The 19504-nt window shown below is 31.1% G+C and overlaps 1 protein-coding gene across 1 annotated transcript in view; it reads right to left on the reverse strand.

Moving 5' to 3' along the window:
* LOC139511776 (uncharacterized protein C05D11.1-like) overlaps positions 1-18848 on the reverse strand; it is a 36891-nt gene extending 18043 nt beyond the window's left edge. The window contains exons 1-14 of the mRNA XM_071298832.1: positions 18630-18848; positions 15592-15674; positions 15155-15313; positions 14510-14719; positions 12629-12751; positions 11365-11505; positions 10519-10629; positions 9297-9388; positions 8353-8449; positions 7517-7591; positions 5154-5264; positions 3991-4134; positions 3041-3217; positions 581-683 (exon numbers count right to left, since the gene is read on the reverse strand). Of these exons, the coding sequence (XP_071154933.1) occupies positions 581-683; positions 3041-3217; positions 3991-4134; positions 5154-5264; positions 7517-7591; positions 8353-8449; positions 9297-9388; positions 10519-10629; positions 11365-11505; positions 12629-12751; positions 14510-14719; positions 15155-15313; positions 15592-15674; positions 18630-18777 (1774 nt within the window). The 5' untranslated portion in view covers positions 18778-18848. The remainder of the gene's footprint in view (positions 1-580; positions 684-3040; positions 3218-3990; positions 4135-5153; positions 5265-7516; positions 7592-8352; positions 8450-9296; positions 9389-10518; positions 10630-11364; positions 11506-12628; positions 12752-14509; positions 14720-15154; positions 15314-15591; positions 15675-18629) is intronic.
* Between the last annotated feature and the right edge of the window lie 656 nt (positions 18849-19504).

The following is a 19504-nucleotide window of genomic DNA, read 5'->3' on the forward strand; positions in this document are numbered from 1 at the left end:
ACTAGATGTTAAATATTAACGATCAACGATTTAATTTTTTTTTATCTGTATGCATTTGGCAGTACATGTTAATCAGAAAATAAAGGATTCGAAGGTGTTTTTAAATTCTGATTACCAATAACGTTGTCTAATCAACAATAGACAGGCATATTTATGACATATGTGAATACAAATTCATATTGTGTTTTCTTAACAATTTTAGAAAATTGACTATTAAATAAAAATTATATAGTGTTGTCAAATTATACCCGATATTTATTTGCAGATTTGGCTATGTATAGAATTATAGGAAATATACGGAAGACATGATAATTACACAAAATATTTCCCCCAACAATTTCATTAAAATATTGTCATACCGGTCTTCGATTTTGGCGTTTCAATATTTAGTGTTTGCTTTATTTTTGTGTGTTTAATTTTTGCACTTTCATTGAAGGCACCAAATAAGCCAAAATAAAACTACAACCAAAATAACCCAATTTACGGTAGCAGAATGTTCACTGCAACTTGTCTCTTAATAAATACATGTACATCTAAGTAATGAGCGCTGCAATGAGATTTTACAAAATACAATACAAACCTCCATTACGAAGGATTGGACTTTCAAAGATCACTTCACAAAACAATGGTAGATAATATCGATCTTCTTCAGATAACTCAGTGGAGTCCAATAAGGCATTCACCTTAAATATTATAGAAATTGAGATTAGTTTCTGATGCTTATAAAGTTCTAAGAACTTTTTAACCAATGCATGTATATATTCTAAACTAAGTCCTCTCTGTACATTTTTACCATTTATTACATATCCATAATATATCAAATTTAATAAATCATTCATTCCATGAATTTTGATCAACAATTGCTGCTATTTTACCTTCAGGTTTTAATGTGAAGATATATATAATGATTGTAAATCTGACAGACATTCAACGTATGAATTTAATATACATATATTTTAAATTATATATTTTTATGCCCCATTTATGGGCATTATGTTTCCTGGTCTGTGTATCTGTCCGTCCATCCGTCTGTCCGTCTGTTCATTCGTCCCTTCGTTTGTCCATTCATCCGTTCGTCCCACTTCAGGTTAAAGTTTAGGTTAAAGTTTTTGATCGAGGTAGTTTTTGATGAAGTTGAATTCCAATCAACTTGAAACTAAGTACACATGTTCCCTATGATATATTCTTTCTAATTTTAATGCCAAATTAGAGACTTTTCCAAATTTTCAAGGTCCATTAAACATAGAAAATGATAGTGTGGATGGGGCATCTGTGTACTGGGGACACATTCTTGTTTTATTATACATTTAAATTTGATTTTTTATTTGTAAAGTTCAATTGAACATTTTCAAAAGACATTTTCTCCAAAAGCTTATGTAGGTTTAAATAAACACATTGTCATTAATATATAAGGTAAACTTAATATTTCTTGCAGTATTATTGAACATTTAATGAAGAACACATTGGGTTAGGCCTAAATTAAAATATTATTTGTTTGCCCTTTTCCGACCCTATGTTTTGAAACAGGGTAGGTAGGTAGGTAAAATATTTTATTTTTCTTTCCCAAAAAATTACTTAGCTCGGTATATTTTTTGTCATGGGTAGGCAGGTAGGTATAATATTTTATTTTATAGATACAAAATCTGCATGATGTCATTTTTGTCTGTATTGCTTTTGTTTAAGTATGCTTTTGCTAATAAGTTTCTAGAACTATTAGTATAATAGTCCCAAGTTTTGAAAAAAAAATATCATGTAGAATGTGAAGTTAATTCATATGCACTACAATTTTTTTCAAATTTCAAAATATAGGGCTGTGCGGCATATTTTAAACGTTTACATACCTGGAATTTTTAAGAATTTTAACTTGCACTAATAGTACTATGTACCTTGAAGTTCAAAGCTTGAACGCTTACCTAGACCTAAAGTTTTTCTGTAAGCAGGTAAGAGATAACTTTGTTCTGGTAAAATATGTCCGGGCAGAAATACATTGTACATTACTAGTAGAAAAAGTCCCTAGAGTGTTTAAATTTTTGTGTGTGCCTGTGTTTCCAATAAAAATGCTACAAGACTTGAAACTCAATTGTCACATATTTTACACCGCATTTATAAATGATCTGTATGGAAAAACTTGGCGATTTTACTGCCAAATATTCTCCCCTTTACAGACCTTTGGTTCATGTCAGATATAAATCAGAATATATCAATGCTGGTCGAAGGCATCATTAACATAATCATCCTAATCTACGGATCACCAAAGGCCATCCCTACATAGGATACAAAGTCTGTTTACAAAATATTTTGTACACAAGTTGATAATTTAGTATTGGACGAACTTTTTTTGAATGAACCCTGCTCTTCATGTATAAAGACACAGAGTAACGTTCGTTAAATCATGATTTCAAAGCTTTCAACATCGATTTCAAACAAATGCTTTGAAACTCCAAATGCAAGTGTTCATTCATGTCAAACGCTCATGTGATACCAAACGGACTAGACCTTATACAGGAAAGATAAAACCTGAGAATTCCGGTAAAAAAGTTTTGAGCGTGAAATACAAATATAAGATTTTTGGTAGGAACAAAAAATAAAATAAAATAAAATCTTGCTGGTAAACACAAATAAAAGATTTTCAGGCGGAACGAATTTATAGGGTCGGTCGGTAAAGGGCAAACAAACAATATTTTAATTTAAGCCTTAGATTTGCTTGTAAATTGACAAAACAAAGAAGGAAATTGTCTTTATAATCCTAACCAATTGCAAGGTTTATAAAAAAAGCACAGGCAAATTATGCATGCAAAAATGCCTTGAAAAATGACAGGTCATATGACATCTTAGGTGTTTTTAACAAACAAGATAGCAGGGAAATATGTATTGCAGTTTTGTTTGTACAATATTTAGACCTTTTCTTTCATGCTGCCATTGTTCTTAACCTGCCAAAGTGTGACTGTTGAGCCTTCCTTATCATTTGTGATAACTATATATTGTATATCTAAGAAAACAAAACTGCAGAACTTTTTAAGATCCTAAATGATATTTATACCTCAACAAAATTGGTCTTGATGTCATCTAGTTGAAATTTACATGGAATCTCTGATAATGGAAATTTGTCAATTTTATCAGATTTTGTATAATTACAGGAGGTTTTTAGAGAATGGAAGTTAATCTTGGAAACATCTGGCACTGCTACATTTGTAAGCATAGACTCTGGTGCTTCTTTCTGAAAATATAAAAGTTACAATGAATAAAAAAAGATTTGATGGACAGCAACCCAACATCAAAAACAAGTATATATTCTTTGAAATTGTATGGCAAAACTTGCTAAATATCAAGACTTTAATTCTTAAACTATATTGCAATAATCTGATGGAATAGCGGTTGTAACTTTTGATATAATATGATTTTTTTATTAGTTGTTCTTAACTTTATTGAATATGCTGTGAGTACCCGTAGTTTTGTACTGAATGTCGTTTTGTTGTTAGGATGTACAAGTACCAAAAGTTGGCCATGTCCACTCTGTATTCTTGTTAGATGTATTTCTATTTATATCTATCTGATAAGTTAAGTTTTAAACTGATTTTTATAGTTTGTTCTTATGTTGAACTGTTAGACCACTGTCCCCTGTAAAAGAGAGGGTTGGGCGCATGCTAACATGATAAACCCAGCCACATTATGTATGTAAGTGCCTGTCCCAAGTCAGGAGCCTGTAATTTAGTGGTTGCCGTTTGTTACTGTGTTACATATTTGTTTTTCGTTCATTATTTTATACATAAATTAGTCAATTAGTTTTCTTATTTGAATTGATTTACATTTGTATTTAGGGGACTTTTGGGACTTTTGTAGCGGACTATGCTGTATGGTTTGGTCATTGTTGAAGGCTGTGACCTATAGTTGTTAATTTCTCTGTCATTTGGTCTCTTATGAAGAGTTGCCTCATTGGCAATCATACCATATCTTCTTTTTTATTTGTTACTATAAAATAAATCCACTAACTTCATTTTGTTCTGTGGCATTTTTTAGTTGTTCTCCTTTTTGTTTCAATCCTTCTTCTTTAAGTTCCTTCTGTTGGTTTTCAACTCTTTTTTTCTCAGTTTCAGCCATTTCAACCATCTCTTTCTGACTGGGTTCGCCTATAATCTATATTTACTGACAATTTTACTTCTATAGTCTATATTTACAAGCAATTTTACATCTAAAATCTAAATTTGCCAACAATCTTACTCCTTTAATCTTTATTTACAGAGAATTTTAATCTGCTGCAAAGCTTCTGATAACAGGTGTGTCACAAATAAAGACCCAGCTAAGTAAAGAAATGTATATTTGTAGTGGTATTTACAATTAACATCATTGAAGTATTATTATCACAATCTTAAACTAGAAATCGTTCATATGTTAACAAATTTTCTTGCAAATGGTAACTTCTCTTTTATCTTTTTCTGGAGCTTCTATAGATACATTTATTTTCATGGGTATAGTTTTCCTGCATTTTCAGAGTGAAAATTGTATTTTTGAGGAATTTTTTTGTTCTTCCAAAATCTGCATTCATGCCCATAAATAAATTACACTTTATTGAACATTCAAAATTGTGGTTTGCATTGAAAATTGTATCCCAAGAAAAAGAATTAGTTAACAGTATCTATATCTATAGGCTCTACAATACTCACTACAACATGTGGTTTGTCACTGTAATATGACTTCATTAGAGACTCTACAATACTCACTACAACATGTGGTTTGTCACTGTAATATGACTTCATTAGATCTACAATACTCACTACAACATGTGGTTTGTCACTGTAATATGACTTCATTAGAGACTCTACAATACTCACTACAACATGTGGTTTGTCACTGTAATATGACTTCATTAGATCTACAATACTCACTACAACATGTGGTTTGTCACTGTAATATGATTTCATTAGATCTACAATACTCACTACAACATGTGGTTTGTCACTGTAATATGATTTCATTAGATCTACAATACTCACTACAACATGTGATTTGTCACTGTAATATGATTTCATTAGATCTACAATACTCACTACAACATGTGGTTTGTCACTGTAATATGATTTCATTAGATCTACAATACTCACTACAACATGTGGTTTGTCACTGTAATATGACTTCATTAGATCTAAAATACTCACTACAACATGTGGTTTGTCACTGTAATATGACTTCATTAGATCTTTCCAGTAATCTTCTGATTCTGATTTCATCTTCTTGAACAGTGAAATATTCTTCACTCTTGATTCAAGCTGTCAAAATATGTAAAAAATAAAAGTTGAAAAAAGGAACTACATGTACTTACTTTTTTAAAATAGACATAGGAAAATAAATAGATGAACTATCGTTTAACTTTGTGCTTATTCACAAGGCAACAGTATACTGGTAGACATGTCACCTAACCCTGACACATTACTGTAAATCCAGAATTATTGTGAAGTTATTATTATTGCAAAAAATGCAACAGGGTTATAATCGCAATAATTTAAACTCGCATTTTGATTATTTTATATGAATTAAAAAGGATTTTTCTCAATATCGCTAAAATAATAATCGCATGTTAATCTAAAATGACAAAATCGCAATAATAATAATGCATGCAATTATTTCTGAATTTACAGTATTCTGATTTTAGGCAGATCAGTATTTTCTATTACTCCTAATATAAACACCATTGGTTTAGAGGAGAAGTTGCAATACTCATTCAGTCCCATTGATGGCATTAATAAAAACCTTGCAATTATTTCTTAATCTACAGAACATATAATTTCTATTTTCCTTCATTACGTATTCCTGAACTTTGATTTTGGGGTTCTGATTTATACATAAAGGAGTAGGGGCAATAAGGCCCTTATTTGGCCCAAAATTACTGCAAATTTAAAAGATATCATATATATTCTTAAATAACTGAAACCGTACTACAGTAAAAGGTACTCAGAGAAACAAAACGAATTTGACATTGGTTAATTTCCATGGCAACAAATCATGATTTATTTTGCATATTTTGTAAAATTTCGTGATTTTCCTTGTTTTACATCAAATTTTATGTATATTTTAGATTGAAAAAATTTGTGCGCACCCAAGAAACAACTTTATATTTGGTGGGATCATGTCAATAGTAATAATAAAGCTTAGAACTGTTAAATTATTTTGTTGTTTCTTGCCTGCGCACGATGTTTCCATAACAGAATAAAGATAGAAAACTGCATAAAATCTATATTTTTCATCGTTTTTTTTTTAAAAAGTACATATTATGACGTAATTGTGACATCATCAAGTAAAAATCTTTGGTTTTTTTTATATTTCTTGAACCTATGCATTTCTAAACATTATGTGCCAATTTGAAATACTGTGGATTCATTTTTATTCGTGGTATACCAATTTTCGTGGGTTTCGTGGGTCACAGCGAACCACGAATTTAAGAATTCAACGAAGAATAGTCCCGAGAAATGTGTATGGAGTTTGATGTTTATTTCCGGTTATGTTATGCAGTTCTAGTATAGTGTTGACTAGCGATAAACATTGTAACATAACACGTGATTTTTATCGAAAGAAGATACAAGTATTTTGATTAAATCTGTAATAAATATATCGAATATCAGTGATAATTTACTTTTTAAAATTGATAAAAAAAAAACTGTTCATGGAAAATAACTGCAAGTTGTTAATTACCGTGTCATAGTTTGGTTTACCAGTGATTAAAAATCAATAGGATTAAGTACGGGGATATTGCCCGTAGGTAATATTGTTTATGACAGGAACATTTGTTTTCACACCTTATACTTATATCACTGTTTATTATATCATGATTAGGGAAATTAGCTTTCAATCATAAAGTTTTGAATGCCTTATAGAATTCAGACAAGAATTTATAAATTGTAAAACAAACAAATAATTAGTTGTCTCTGCCCATTATTGTAATCGAAGTTATCAATGAACACTTTAACCTAGAATGACCAATTAAACGAGGATTTTGACAATTCAAAACTTTTTCAATGAATTCCTTCTTTTTTGTTTTGTTTTATTATTGATCGAACCAATGATGTTATATGATCTCCTAAATCAAAAAGAAATCCACGAATTACGTATCTAATTTTTTTTCTTGTAATCAGCGATGCACGAATTTACGTATACCACGAAACGTCTTTTTTTCTCTATCCACGAAAATTGATACCCACGAAAATAAATGAATCCACAGTAGATATCAAACATTTTTTTTTTTTTGGGTCAAATCCAGGCCTTAATGCCCCTACTCCTTTGAATTGGAGATGATTAATTAGCCTTTTCAGAAGGATATGGGTAATCCCATTGTTTGAACACCAAAATGAAAATAATGTTACGTCATTGGTTGATTTTCAATTGTTTAGAACATTTTAAACCAATCGCAACGTTTTGGTGTACACTTTTGAAAATATTACCCAGAATGTCTTGGATTCTGAAACGGAGAATTAGTTCATGATAAGGGTATATATATTATATGCTACTTTCTCATACATGTACTTACATCCTCTTTAGTATCCCCATACAGGAAATCTCCAATAATGATAAAAGCTATAGAATCATGTGGACATTCTTCTACCTGTAATGAAATAAATAAGGTAATGTAGCATGTTATATCTGGTACCATGTTTACTGAGAGACAACTTTGTTATCTTTAATATTCTTTAATATCCCCTTTTTCTTGTCAGGGACAAGTACAGTCACAAGTAAGAGGTTTGAATAGTATTTTAGCATTTTCTTTGATGTTGAAGCCATTTTTTGTACAAATTTAACGGCATATGTGTATGGCACCTTTGATACAAATCACAATTTGTACAAACTGAAAATATAAATTATAATTTGTACGTTTTTATTGTACACATAATAATTTATACAAAACCATTACTTCAAAACATATACAAAATATTTGAATTTTCAGTCAAATTTTATATATATTTTTCTGAAATTTCAAACAAATAATGAATATTCACCAAACAAAATTATATTTTATAACAGGAAAGTTATTATAAATGACTGATACCCAAAATATTACTATCAGGGACATTATTAAGTGAGTAGAAACAAATTCTTGAACTATCCAACCAACCCTCTGGTTTTACCTCTTACTCATTTATTTTCATTACAGATAAAACTAATTACACCAAATAATTTTACATTTTAGTAAATATTTCAAATACAAAATTCATCTTGAGAAGTTGAGATGTCTGCAATTTTACAGAAAATTTTATTTAAACAATGACAATATGTCATTAAGAAAACTCTTTTGTGGCATTTTTGTTACAGAAAATGAAGAGATTGATTCCTATTACGTTCATACAAATAACAAGCTAAGAATCTTACATTATTCAAAGCTTCTAAAACCTTTTTATGAATGATATTTTGCATTCTGGTCATATCTAAACTATCTGTCATTGTTTTCTTCATAACTTCCAGGAATCTGAAATAAACAAGTAAGATACAGCAATCATTAAGGGGGATTTTCAAAGGTGTGAGAATTGGACTCCTTTTTTTTTTTAACAAGTCTTAAAAAGAACCACCTGACGAATACCTCAAATGGTAGGTCCTGGAGTTGATCCCTTGCCAGGTCAAACAAAAGACTTCAAAACTAGTATATAAGTATGAGTAGGCAAGAAAGTAATCAATTTTAAAAAATTATCAGCATAGAAGGTAATAAATCTAATTCTTGGTGTCAATCTAGCACAAAGTAGCTAACAGATCTAGACTTAAGCTTGTAACACAATAACATGCTATTGCCTAAACTATGCATGCAATATTTGCTACTAGTCATTAAACAACCACCAATAAATTAATAAAATACAAGTTATTCTAACTTTTTTCCAGGCGTAATTTTTTTCCTGGTGTCAGTTTTATTCCAGATGTCATATTAAGTCTTTTTCAGGTGTAATATTTGTAGGCGTAATTTATAAAAGCATTTTACGGGCGTAACTAATTTGCATATTTCACCTCATATTCCGTCCAACTGACGCCTGGATTACTGCTCATTTACGCCTGGAAAGCAATATTACTTCTAATATATTTTATGCTTGTAATTTTCATAAAATGACTTCTCATTTAGGCCTAAATGATAGGTGTAAATTCATACAGGTCATTAGGATTTTTAGCAGGAACTTATGTTCATAATATTTTTTCTAATAAAATTGAGAATGGAAATGGGGAATGTGTCAAAGAGACAACCTGACCAAAGAGCAGAAATAGCCAAAGGCCATCTAAGCCTTCTTTGGCAAAAAAATATATTAAGAAAAAATTAGAGAATTGAAACTTACTTTGGCTTGATATCACGAAGCTTTTCTGTGTTTACATCTTGAAACATAAAATACAAACAAGACTCTGAATTCTCAATGACTGAGCTGCTCACCTGTAATGTATAATATTTTCTGTTAATTTATGATTTAATTAAATTTCAACTGGTCAGTTGTAAAAAAATTTCATGCGACAATTGAATATTATTTTCAACATTACACAGCTAAAAGCTCCAGAGTAAACAAAATGTACTCTGGGTGCGCAATTTTCTCACGGTGTTGAACATTTTCTTTATCAGCCAACTTCTTATAAGATCAATAAAAACCTTATTAATACATGTGTTCAGTTTATGCACCTTAAGGTGGTACCCAACACTTTCACTAAAATTAATTTGGCTCGTTTAATTTTCATAAAATTTTGTCAAAGTAACCCTTAAACAAAAATATAACAAGAATGTGTCCAAAGTACACAGATGCCCCACTCACACTATCATTTTCAATGTTCAATGGACCATGAAAACTGGTAAAAAATATAATTAGGCATTACAATTAGAAAGATCATATCATAGGGAACATGTGTACTAAGTTTCAAGTTGATTGCACTTCAGCTTTATCAAAAACTACCTTGACCAAAAACTTTAACCTGAAACATGCACTTTCATTTTCTATGTTCAGTGGACCGTGAAATTGGGGTCAAAAGTTTAATTTGGCTTTAAAATAAGAAAGATCATATCATAAGGAACATGTGTACTAAGTTTCAAGTTGATTGGACTTCAGCTTCATCAAAAACTACCTTGACCAAAAACTTTAACCTGAAGCGGGACAGACGGACGAACGGACGGACGGACGGATGCACAGACCAGAAAACATAATGCCTCTCTACTATCGTAGGTGGGGCATAAAAATTTCACAAACTTTGAACCAACGGTTATGTCAGAAAAATTTCACTGGTTATATAGCAGTTTGACAAACACAAATTTTGATCATTGAGAAGCTTAATATTCCTTTTACAACACAACGTAATTAAAACGTTTAGCTGACTTTACAGAGTTATCTACCTGTAGTGTTAGGTACCACCTTAAGCAGTCTGATAAAGAAAATGTGAATTTGTCAGATATACAATGTAGGTCAATAAATTGAAGCAACACATTTTTGCAAATATATTCATGATATCAGTGTTGTAATTGGATGCTACAATCTTTATACAAAATAATAAATGTGAAAAAAATCCAGAGAAAGTGCTTACGTCACTACAATATGGATCTTCTGTTTCTACAAACAATTTCTGAAGAGGTGAAATAGCTGTGTCTGACAAATATTCCTGTAAAACAGCCAGTGACTGGAAACGGTACTGGTCCTAAAAATAGAAGAATTGGTAGTTTTACAATATTTTCCAATTTTTAATAAAGGATCACTGCTTTCTTATTATCTGTGGCAAATATATGTTCAGGATGAGACTAAAAATCCAATTTAGTAGTTTTTGCAATGTTGTTATATTGTCATCAAGGGAAGATACTCTGAAAACTGGGAAAAGTATATTTACATATATGCATATTTATACCTTTTACATACTTATGGTAGCACAATACAAAGATTTTTTCACTCCCAATCAGATAACTTTAAACTGATGTAATTCATTTCATCCTTCTTTATATTTCATAAATGAGGTACCAAAAGAAAGAAGAAAGATTAATCTTTCAAATTGTGATAATTTCATTATGACATAATTATTACATAATCAATTGTTATGTAATTAGTTGCTATATTGTGATGTCCACACTTGAATGAATTTAGCGTCTTTGTTCTTCGTAGCATCCCAAAATATTTTATAGATTCTTGTACAACACAGCTTGACCTCCAAGTTTACAAGTTTCAAGTTGATTGGATATCAACTTCATCACAAACTACCTCGACCAAAAACTTAAACCAAACCTTTAACCTGAAGCGGGAGAGACGGACGAACGGACGGACGAACGAACGAACAGACAGAGGCACAGACCAGAAAACATAATGCCCATAAAGGGGCCATAATAAATGGGCCATAAAAATAACATGCATTGCAATATTTTCTAAATTAACAATTGCACACTACCTTAGCTTGAGGACCTCTAAAGGCTATCAGAACTATGCCACTGTCTTCTTCATCTGCAGGGTATGGTAAACATTTTTCAACAGTAGCATCTAGTGGAGGAACTTTATTTTGCCAAGGTCGAGTGAATTCTGGCAACTTCCCCTAAAACAGACAAATACAAAATATTCTCTCAATTACCCTAAAACAGAGCTTTGCTTCGTAAAACACTTGAAAATTATTAAATAGCATGTTCTTACTAATTGTGAAATAATATAAGAAAAGATATACATGTATTAGAAATGAAGACATGTTTGTAGTGTTTGAGATTTGGATGAGTAGATGGGGTAAAAATGCACTTTGTATTTTAATCATTACAAAAAAAACATTTTTTAATGATTATGTCCCCTTTTCTTCTTGTAGATTAAAAAAAAGCACCACCATTCAATAATTGTTCATCATTGTGCCTTCCTACCTGTAACCTATCACTAAGCTTTCAGAAAATATCTAAGGGTATAATTAATCTCTAATAAAATTGAAAGAGTAAAATTGCTATTAAAACTAGATGTGTCAAAGCGAAACGAATGGCCCCATCCCAAAAAGTTGAAAAATCTGCAATTTCAATAACACATGTGGACACAAACATGATGGTAGTCTCACATATCAAAAATCAGCTCAAAATCTGGAGGGGTATAGAAAAAAATCTGTATAACTATGATTTTCAATAATTTATCAAAGTCCAAAGCCTTTAATTTCAGCAAACATTAGCGAAGCGGAACAAAACTTATACTTGATAGATCTGTAACTCATCATGGTTAACTCACATATCAAAAATCAGCCCAATATCTGAAGGCATTTAGAAAAAAGTCTGTATAACTGTGATTTTCTACAATTTCTCAAAGTCCAAAGTCTGTAATTTTGGCAAAAATTAGAGGAGCAGAACGAAACTTAAACTTGATCTGTAACTCATCATGGTAAACTCACATACCAAAAATCAGCCCAATATCTGAAGGCGTTTAGAAAAAAACTCTGTATAATGGTTTGTTGCGGAATGACAGAACGACGGAATTACAGAATATCGGAATTACGGAATTTCAGAATTTCGGACAAGGGTAAAACTATATGGCACCGACAACTTCGTTGCAAGGCCATAAAAATTCATAAATCAAATTAGAATGAAAAAAATGCATTACTACCTGTCTACCAGACTCCTACAAAATATCATCAACATAATTAAACTTAGTATATTGTTGTATGGAATGCATCTTTAATTGTGAATATCAATTACCTTTTGTAGAATTTTCTCCTCAAGTGGTCCCAATGCTTCAAACACATTCTCTGGTTTTACATGCCCTGTGATTATTAGACATAAATTTTCTGGTCTGTAGTAATCTCTGTGGTAATCACATACCTAAAATAACAATCAGAAAAAACATAGCTTCAACCAGTCCACAATAACTCATTTTTTTCTAATTTTGAAAATTCAACTATCTTTTGTGAATAAAAAATATAAATAATGGGGTAAAGTGGTAAAATCTGTTTTTCTAATGTATATCAAAATTGCTTGGATTTTTTAACATAACAAGAATGTGTCCAAAGTACACGGATGCCCCACTCGACTATCATTTTCCATGTTCAATGGACCGCGAAATTGGATAAAAAATATAATAAGCCATTAAAATTAGAAAGATAATATCATAGGGAACATATGTACTAAGTTTCAAGTTGATTGGACTTCAACTTCATCAAAAACTACCTTGACCAAAAACTTTAACCTGAAACATGCACTTTCATTTTCTATGTTCAGTGGACCGTGAAATTGGGGTCAAAAGTTTAATTTGGCTTTAAAATTAAAAAGATCATATCATAAGGAACATGTGTACTAAGTTTCAAGTTGATTGGACTTCAACTTCATCAAAAACTACCTTGACCAAAAACTTTAACCTGAAACATGCACTTTCATTTTTTATGTTCAGTGGACCGTGAAATTGGGGTCAAAAGTTTAATTTGGCTTTAAAATTAAAAAGATCATATCATAAGGAACATGTGTACTAAGTTTCAAGTTGATTGGACTTCAACTTCATCAAAAACTACCTTGACCAAAAACTTTAACCTGAAACATGCACTTTCATTTTTTATGTTCAGTGGACCGTGAAATTGGGGTCAAAAGTTTAATTTGGCTTTAAAATTAGAAAGATCATATCATAAGGAACATGTGTACTAAGTTTCAAGTTGATTGGATTTCAACTTCATCCAAAACTACCTTGACCAAAAATTTTAACCTGAAACGGGACAGACGGACGAACGAACAGACGGACGAACGAACAGACGGACTGATGAACAGACGGACGAACGGACGCACAGACCAGAAAACATAATGCTCCTCTACTATCGTAGGTGGGGCATAAAAAAGGTTAATGAAATACAAATGTATCATAAATTTATACTGCAACTAGTTGTGTTTATTTCCTAAATATAGCTAGCTATATTTTGTGCAATGTCAATTTCATCATGGAACACTTTTTTCCAGTCAGGGGTTCATTAAGGGTTTGAACCCCCCTTTTTTTGGACGATCAATGCATTTGAATGGGGACATGTAGTTGGATCCACCCCCACCCACCCCCTTTGTCCTGGGTTAGGAACCCCCTTTTTAAAATGGCTGGATCCGCCCCTGAAAACTATGGACTTTTACCAATTATTTACAACATCAAGAATGATATTATCTTGCTGTCACAACAGTACTTTATTAATTTGCTCATATCAGTAAATCAATTACAGACATCAGAATGTTGTAGCAAACTGTTCAGTGGATCTATGCTTCATGTTTGGCCATTTTAAGTTAGATGATGAATTTTCTGTGGTACACTTTTAATGCGTGTAACATATAAATAGTATCCACTACATGACAATACAGGTGTACTTGATTTTTAAATGGCATGATACTGTCATACAAGTGAGAGGTTTAGCTAGCTTTAAAACCAGGTTTAATCAACCATTTTCTACATGAAAAATGACTGTACCAAGTCAGGAATATGACAGTTGTTAACTTGTGTGATGTGTTAATGTTTGAGCTTTTGATTTTTCCATTTGATTAGGGACTTTCCTTTTTGAATTTTCATCGTAGTTCAGTATTTTTGTGATTTTATTTTTAACGGTACATAAATATTACCTTCTGATGTGATGTACTCTCTCTAAGGTTTTTCATTATGCCCCCTGTTTCAGATTTGTATCCACAGGTTCCTGGGTACAAAGCTCTGAGCATGGCTAGGTGACATCGACTTTCTCCTGTGTTCTCTCTACCTTGCATTTCACAGTATACAACCCCAGCATTTTCTCCTTCACCTGATACATGATGCACCTCAGTGATATATCCAGATTCCTACAAACAAAGTATAAAACAACCAATCCATTAATGTATTAATTGTATTGTACTGTGTTCAGGTAGATGCTTCCTTTATCTAGGGGAACCCTCAGTGTCAGAATAAGGTCCTCAATAAATGAGACAAGAAGGGTATTATATTCTACTCTTTCCTTGTAAAAGGAGCCAAATAAATCAACATTTGACAACAACAAGACCATGATGACTATCTCTACATGCTCTAATTGAATCATTGATTTTTTTCTTTAAACCATAAAAACTGGCACTTATGTGATAAATTTTATACTATCAGACATCATGGACAATTTTGTTTTTAAATTATGTTTCTGGTCCACTACCCTTTAATTAACCCTTCATAATTTACAGAATAATTCTCAAATAACAAAAATATATTAAAAAGCTTTTTCTATTAACATGAATAAATGTTTATCTTACCGTAAGAGTTGGATACAAAACATGTTCCACATAGACTGGTAAGAGTTTGAGAAAACCTTCACTACCAGCATTGGTCATGGTATAACAGGTATGGTCTGTATCTGTCCAGGCATTGGTTCCTGAAGCTAAACATCTGTTGGCTAGTAAGTCCAGTACACCCTGTATATAAAACATGAAAGGTCTCAAATGCTTATAGGTTCAGCTTTCAATCAGATTTCTATGGACTGAATATTTGATAAAATTAGGGGAACTTTTAAACCTAATATTTTTATTCATTGCTAAATTATATTATAACCAGCTAAATTTTGTTAGGACCTGTTTCAGTTATATTTTACACAAAACCAAAATAAAGCAAAAGATATCACTTTGCAGAGTACTGAATTTCTGTGGGAGCATCTTCCTTGAAACAATTATGAAGCCCTTTTTTATAATTATACCTTATATGGATATTCTTCACTTCCTAAAAAGATAAGATGCTCTAATGTGTGAGGCAAACCATCGTCATCATGAGCTTCTGTGGCTGAAATTAAGCGTATAAAAAATTCATTAAATATCAAAATGCTATGATAAACAAATCTAAAGTTTTCTCTAGATCTGGTTTAAATTTATTTTGCCCAAATAATTGCAATCTAAAGTTTATCAAGTTGCCATAAAGTTCCTCACAAATGGAGGACCTAGCTTACAAGCTAATTAAAAAATTAAAAAAAACAATAGCATATGTTTATATTTGTGTTTAAAGTCAACAATCTAGTGACAGAGGTTTTCTTTGTTGATGTCCTTTTAATATATTGTTTATCAAATGACGAAAAGATACTAGATTGATATACAAAATATTTTATTACTCACAGATCAACTTTAGCTGTTGAATCAGCTTTCGTAACTAAACTTTATTTTTTGTAACTCACAACTAGACTTTTTTCAACTCACAACTCTGCTTTTGTAACCATGGTAACTGGACAATCAACCTTTTTTTACTTGTAACTCGGAACCAGACTTTTTGTAACTTGTAATACGTTGTACATGTACATGTAAATTCACTTTTGTAACTTGCAATTCAACCTTTTTTAACTCACAAGTCAACTTTTTAGTGTACAACTCAACTTCTGTAACTCATAACTTGACTTTCTTAACACGGACATAGTTATATAGCTAACTGTGTAACCCTCTTAAAATAAAGTATTGTTGTTGTTAGCTCCCAAATCGACTTTCTTAACTCATAACTAGATGCGCATGCTCTATATACAAGAAGACACCTTCATCAGCTGAATCAGGGATAACTACGCCCATAGATAAATCAGACCTACTAATAAGATAACTTGGAATGTCTATGAGGACAACTTGGACTGTCACTTGGCATTTTGTCATTTATGTAGTTTCATCTTCTTGCCAACCTTTATTTTTTCATAGGTAATGATGGTCAGTCAGGGGACTTACTTAAATGAGTGATTATTAAATCACTGATTCAAGTAACATTATGTTCATAAAGGTCGTAAGTTAGAGTTGTCTTTCTTTAATAATCACCTATTTAAGTAGTACAAATTTATCACTAGACTAAGTGATTTAATTTTATTGTAGTTTTAAATATAGAATACTAATGATCCAGGGACTAATTATGTTTCTAAACTTATCAGAACCAACATCTGTGTTGTCTAGGATGACCAGGTCATGTCAGGTGATGACCTTGTACTGAATCTAGGATAATGACATAAAAATCACTTGTTTAAGTATCATACCTCAATTTCCTTAAAAAAATCACTTTTTTAAGTATCATTGTTCTAATAACCCCCATTAATTTCAACACCCCCCGAACAGTGAATTTTTTATCGCGAACAGTAGAATTTTATTACATAATCTGAAAGATGAAACCTTGAACTTTACAGGAAAAATACTCCCACTGCTGGGAAAAATCTGTGAAGAAAGTATCAGTTCATTAAGTTAGGCCATTATTATAGCATTTTATCCACTAAAATAGAATTTGCAGCTAAATTATTGCACCAAAGGCATACACCTTTCTACTTAAAAGAAGCAAAAAGTTCATTTTTTTCAATTTTACTAATGAAAAGATATTATCTAAACCTATGTGTTTAAAATTTTAGTATAACTACAAAATCACAATTTATAACAAAATTTCTAATCACTCATTTAAGTAAGTCCCCTGACTGATGGTACCTCAAATGACCGAATAACATTGTTATCCGAATAACACTTGTAATGACCGAATAACACTTGAAATTTTAATATTAGCACATTTTGGTGACTTTTAAACATTGATTATTAATTATAAGTATATTATCGATGTATTTTGTAACTTAAAAATGATTTATAGAAAGCAGACAAGTTCATAAAAAACTTTAAAAATTTAGTATGTAGATCCAATATGGTGACCCACGAAAATCACAATGGTCGCCAAGTTCGATGTACACACTAAATTTAAATTGATCTTTATGAACTTATCTGCTTTCTGTAAATCATTTTTAAGTTATTAAATACATCGATAACATATTATTATTCAATTATAATATCAGATTATTACATGGCATTTTTCATATCGCATGTACATTGTATTATCAGCCCTAGGTTCAATATCAGCCCAAGAGCCGCATGGCTCGAGGGCTGATATTGACCGAGGGCTGATAATACATGCGATATGAAAAATGACATGTTATGATCTTTTTATCATATGCTTCAACAGTAAAGAACAGATTCATATAATGATCCTTTTAGAAAAGAAGTTCAAAGAGTGAAAAGTTCAGGGACGTCGGACCCAAATTTTGGTACATTCGATATGAGTCTTTCTAACATATGCCTCAACAGAGAGAAAAAAACCATTTTAACATGGACGAATCGATAAAAAAAAATAATTCAACAATATACATAATGAACATTGTTTGGAAAAGTCAACCTTTTTTAAAATAACTTTCTAAATTATGTTTGAAACTTTTAAAAAATGCATTTATTAAATAATTTTTTTTTTTTTTTTTTTTTTTTTTTTTTTTTTTTTATATTATTTTACACAATATATTTTCCAGTATCCAAATAATTGTTTTGTACACTACTTTGTAATGTTTTTCACTGAAAACGTAGTATTGAGGTGTATTTTCCGGAATTTGCCGAGTATCACCGGAATGCCATGTGATAACGTTACGGAAAGGCATGTGATAACAATCGAAGCATGTGATAAACTTTTCATATCAGCCCGCTTAGCACTAATTGGAAAAAATATGAAATATACGTTAATTTAATGCTATTATCATACGGTAAAATTCATGTTATTTAGTCTAAGTATATGATAATCAAATTTATAAAAGTCACCAAAATGTGTTAATATTAAAATTTCAAGTGTTATTCGGTCATTCGTGTTACCCATATATCATTCTCATCATCAGCTTCCTCATAATGTATAATCAATAAATTATGTATCAAACTGTAATTGTTAGACGTGTAAGCATAATTTTAGTAGACCCTTCCAGCTTACCAAGGCAAAAGTATCCATTGACAAGAGGACCTCCAACATCAGCTATGAAGATAGTGAGGCCAGTTTTACCAGATCTATATTTTGACACTGGTATATTTCCGTCTGCTTCGACTGAATATACCAGATCAAAACTTGACTTTTCCGGCATTTTTGAAATTGTGTTAGTGTGTTCAAAGAAAACACCAAAGACATTCCGAAAAGAAACGGTCTCACTAATTAGAGACAAGAAGCGTCAAAAAGTGACAAGAAGAATAAATTTAGCGACAAGAAGCGACTAGAAGACTATTTAGTGACAAGAAAACTTTTAAAAAAAAAATATTTATATAAATATATTAAAAAATATGCAGGCATTTTTTTTTTATATACGGGCAGTTTTTATTATATATGAGAACCATCTAAAAATACAACTATAACCATTTCAAATAACGCACCACAACGACCTTTTTTTATCGACAACACTTTCGTAAGATTGTTTCTTTTTAGAACTATTTAAAAATCCTACTAAAACCATTTTTAATGTTTTAGAAATAACGCATCACAACGTCCCTTTTTATCGACATACTTTCGCCAGAATGTGTCTTTTAAGAACCATTTAAAAATTAAACTAACACCATTTTTGTATGTTTTAGAAATACCGCACCACAACGACCTTTTTTATCGACAAAACAATCGCCAGATTGTGTCTTTTAAGAACCATTTAAAAATTAAACTAACACCATTTTTTATGTTCTAGAAATACCGCACCACAACGACCTTTTTTTTTATCGACAAAACAATCGCCAGATTGTGTCTTTTAAGAACCATTTAAAAATTAAACTAACACCATTTTTTAATCGACAAAACAATCGCCAGATTGTGTCTTTTAAGAACCATTT

This window comes from Mytilus edulis, chromosome 2, assembly GCF_963676685.1.
Source record: "Mytilus edulis chromosome 2, xbMytEdul2.2, whole genome shotgun sequence".
Taxonomy (NCBI): Eukaryota; Metazoa; Mollusca; class Bivalvia; order Mytilida; family Mytilidae; genus Mytilus; species Mytilus edulis.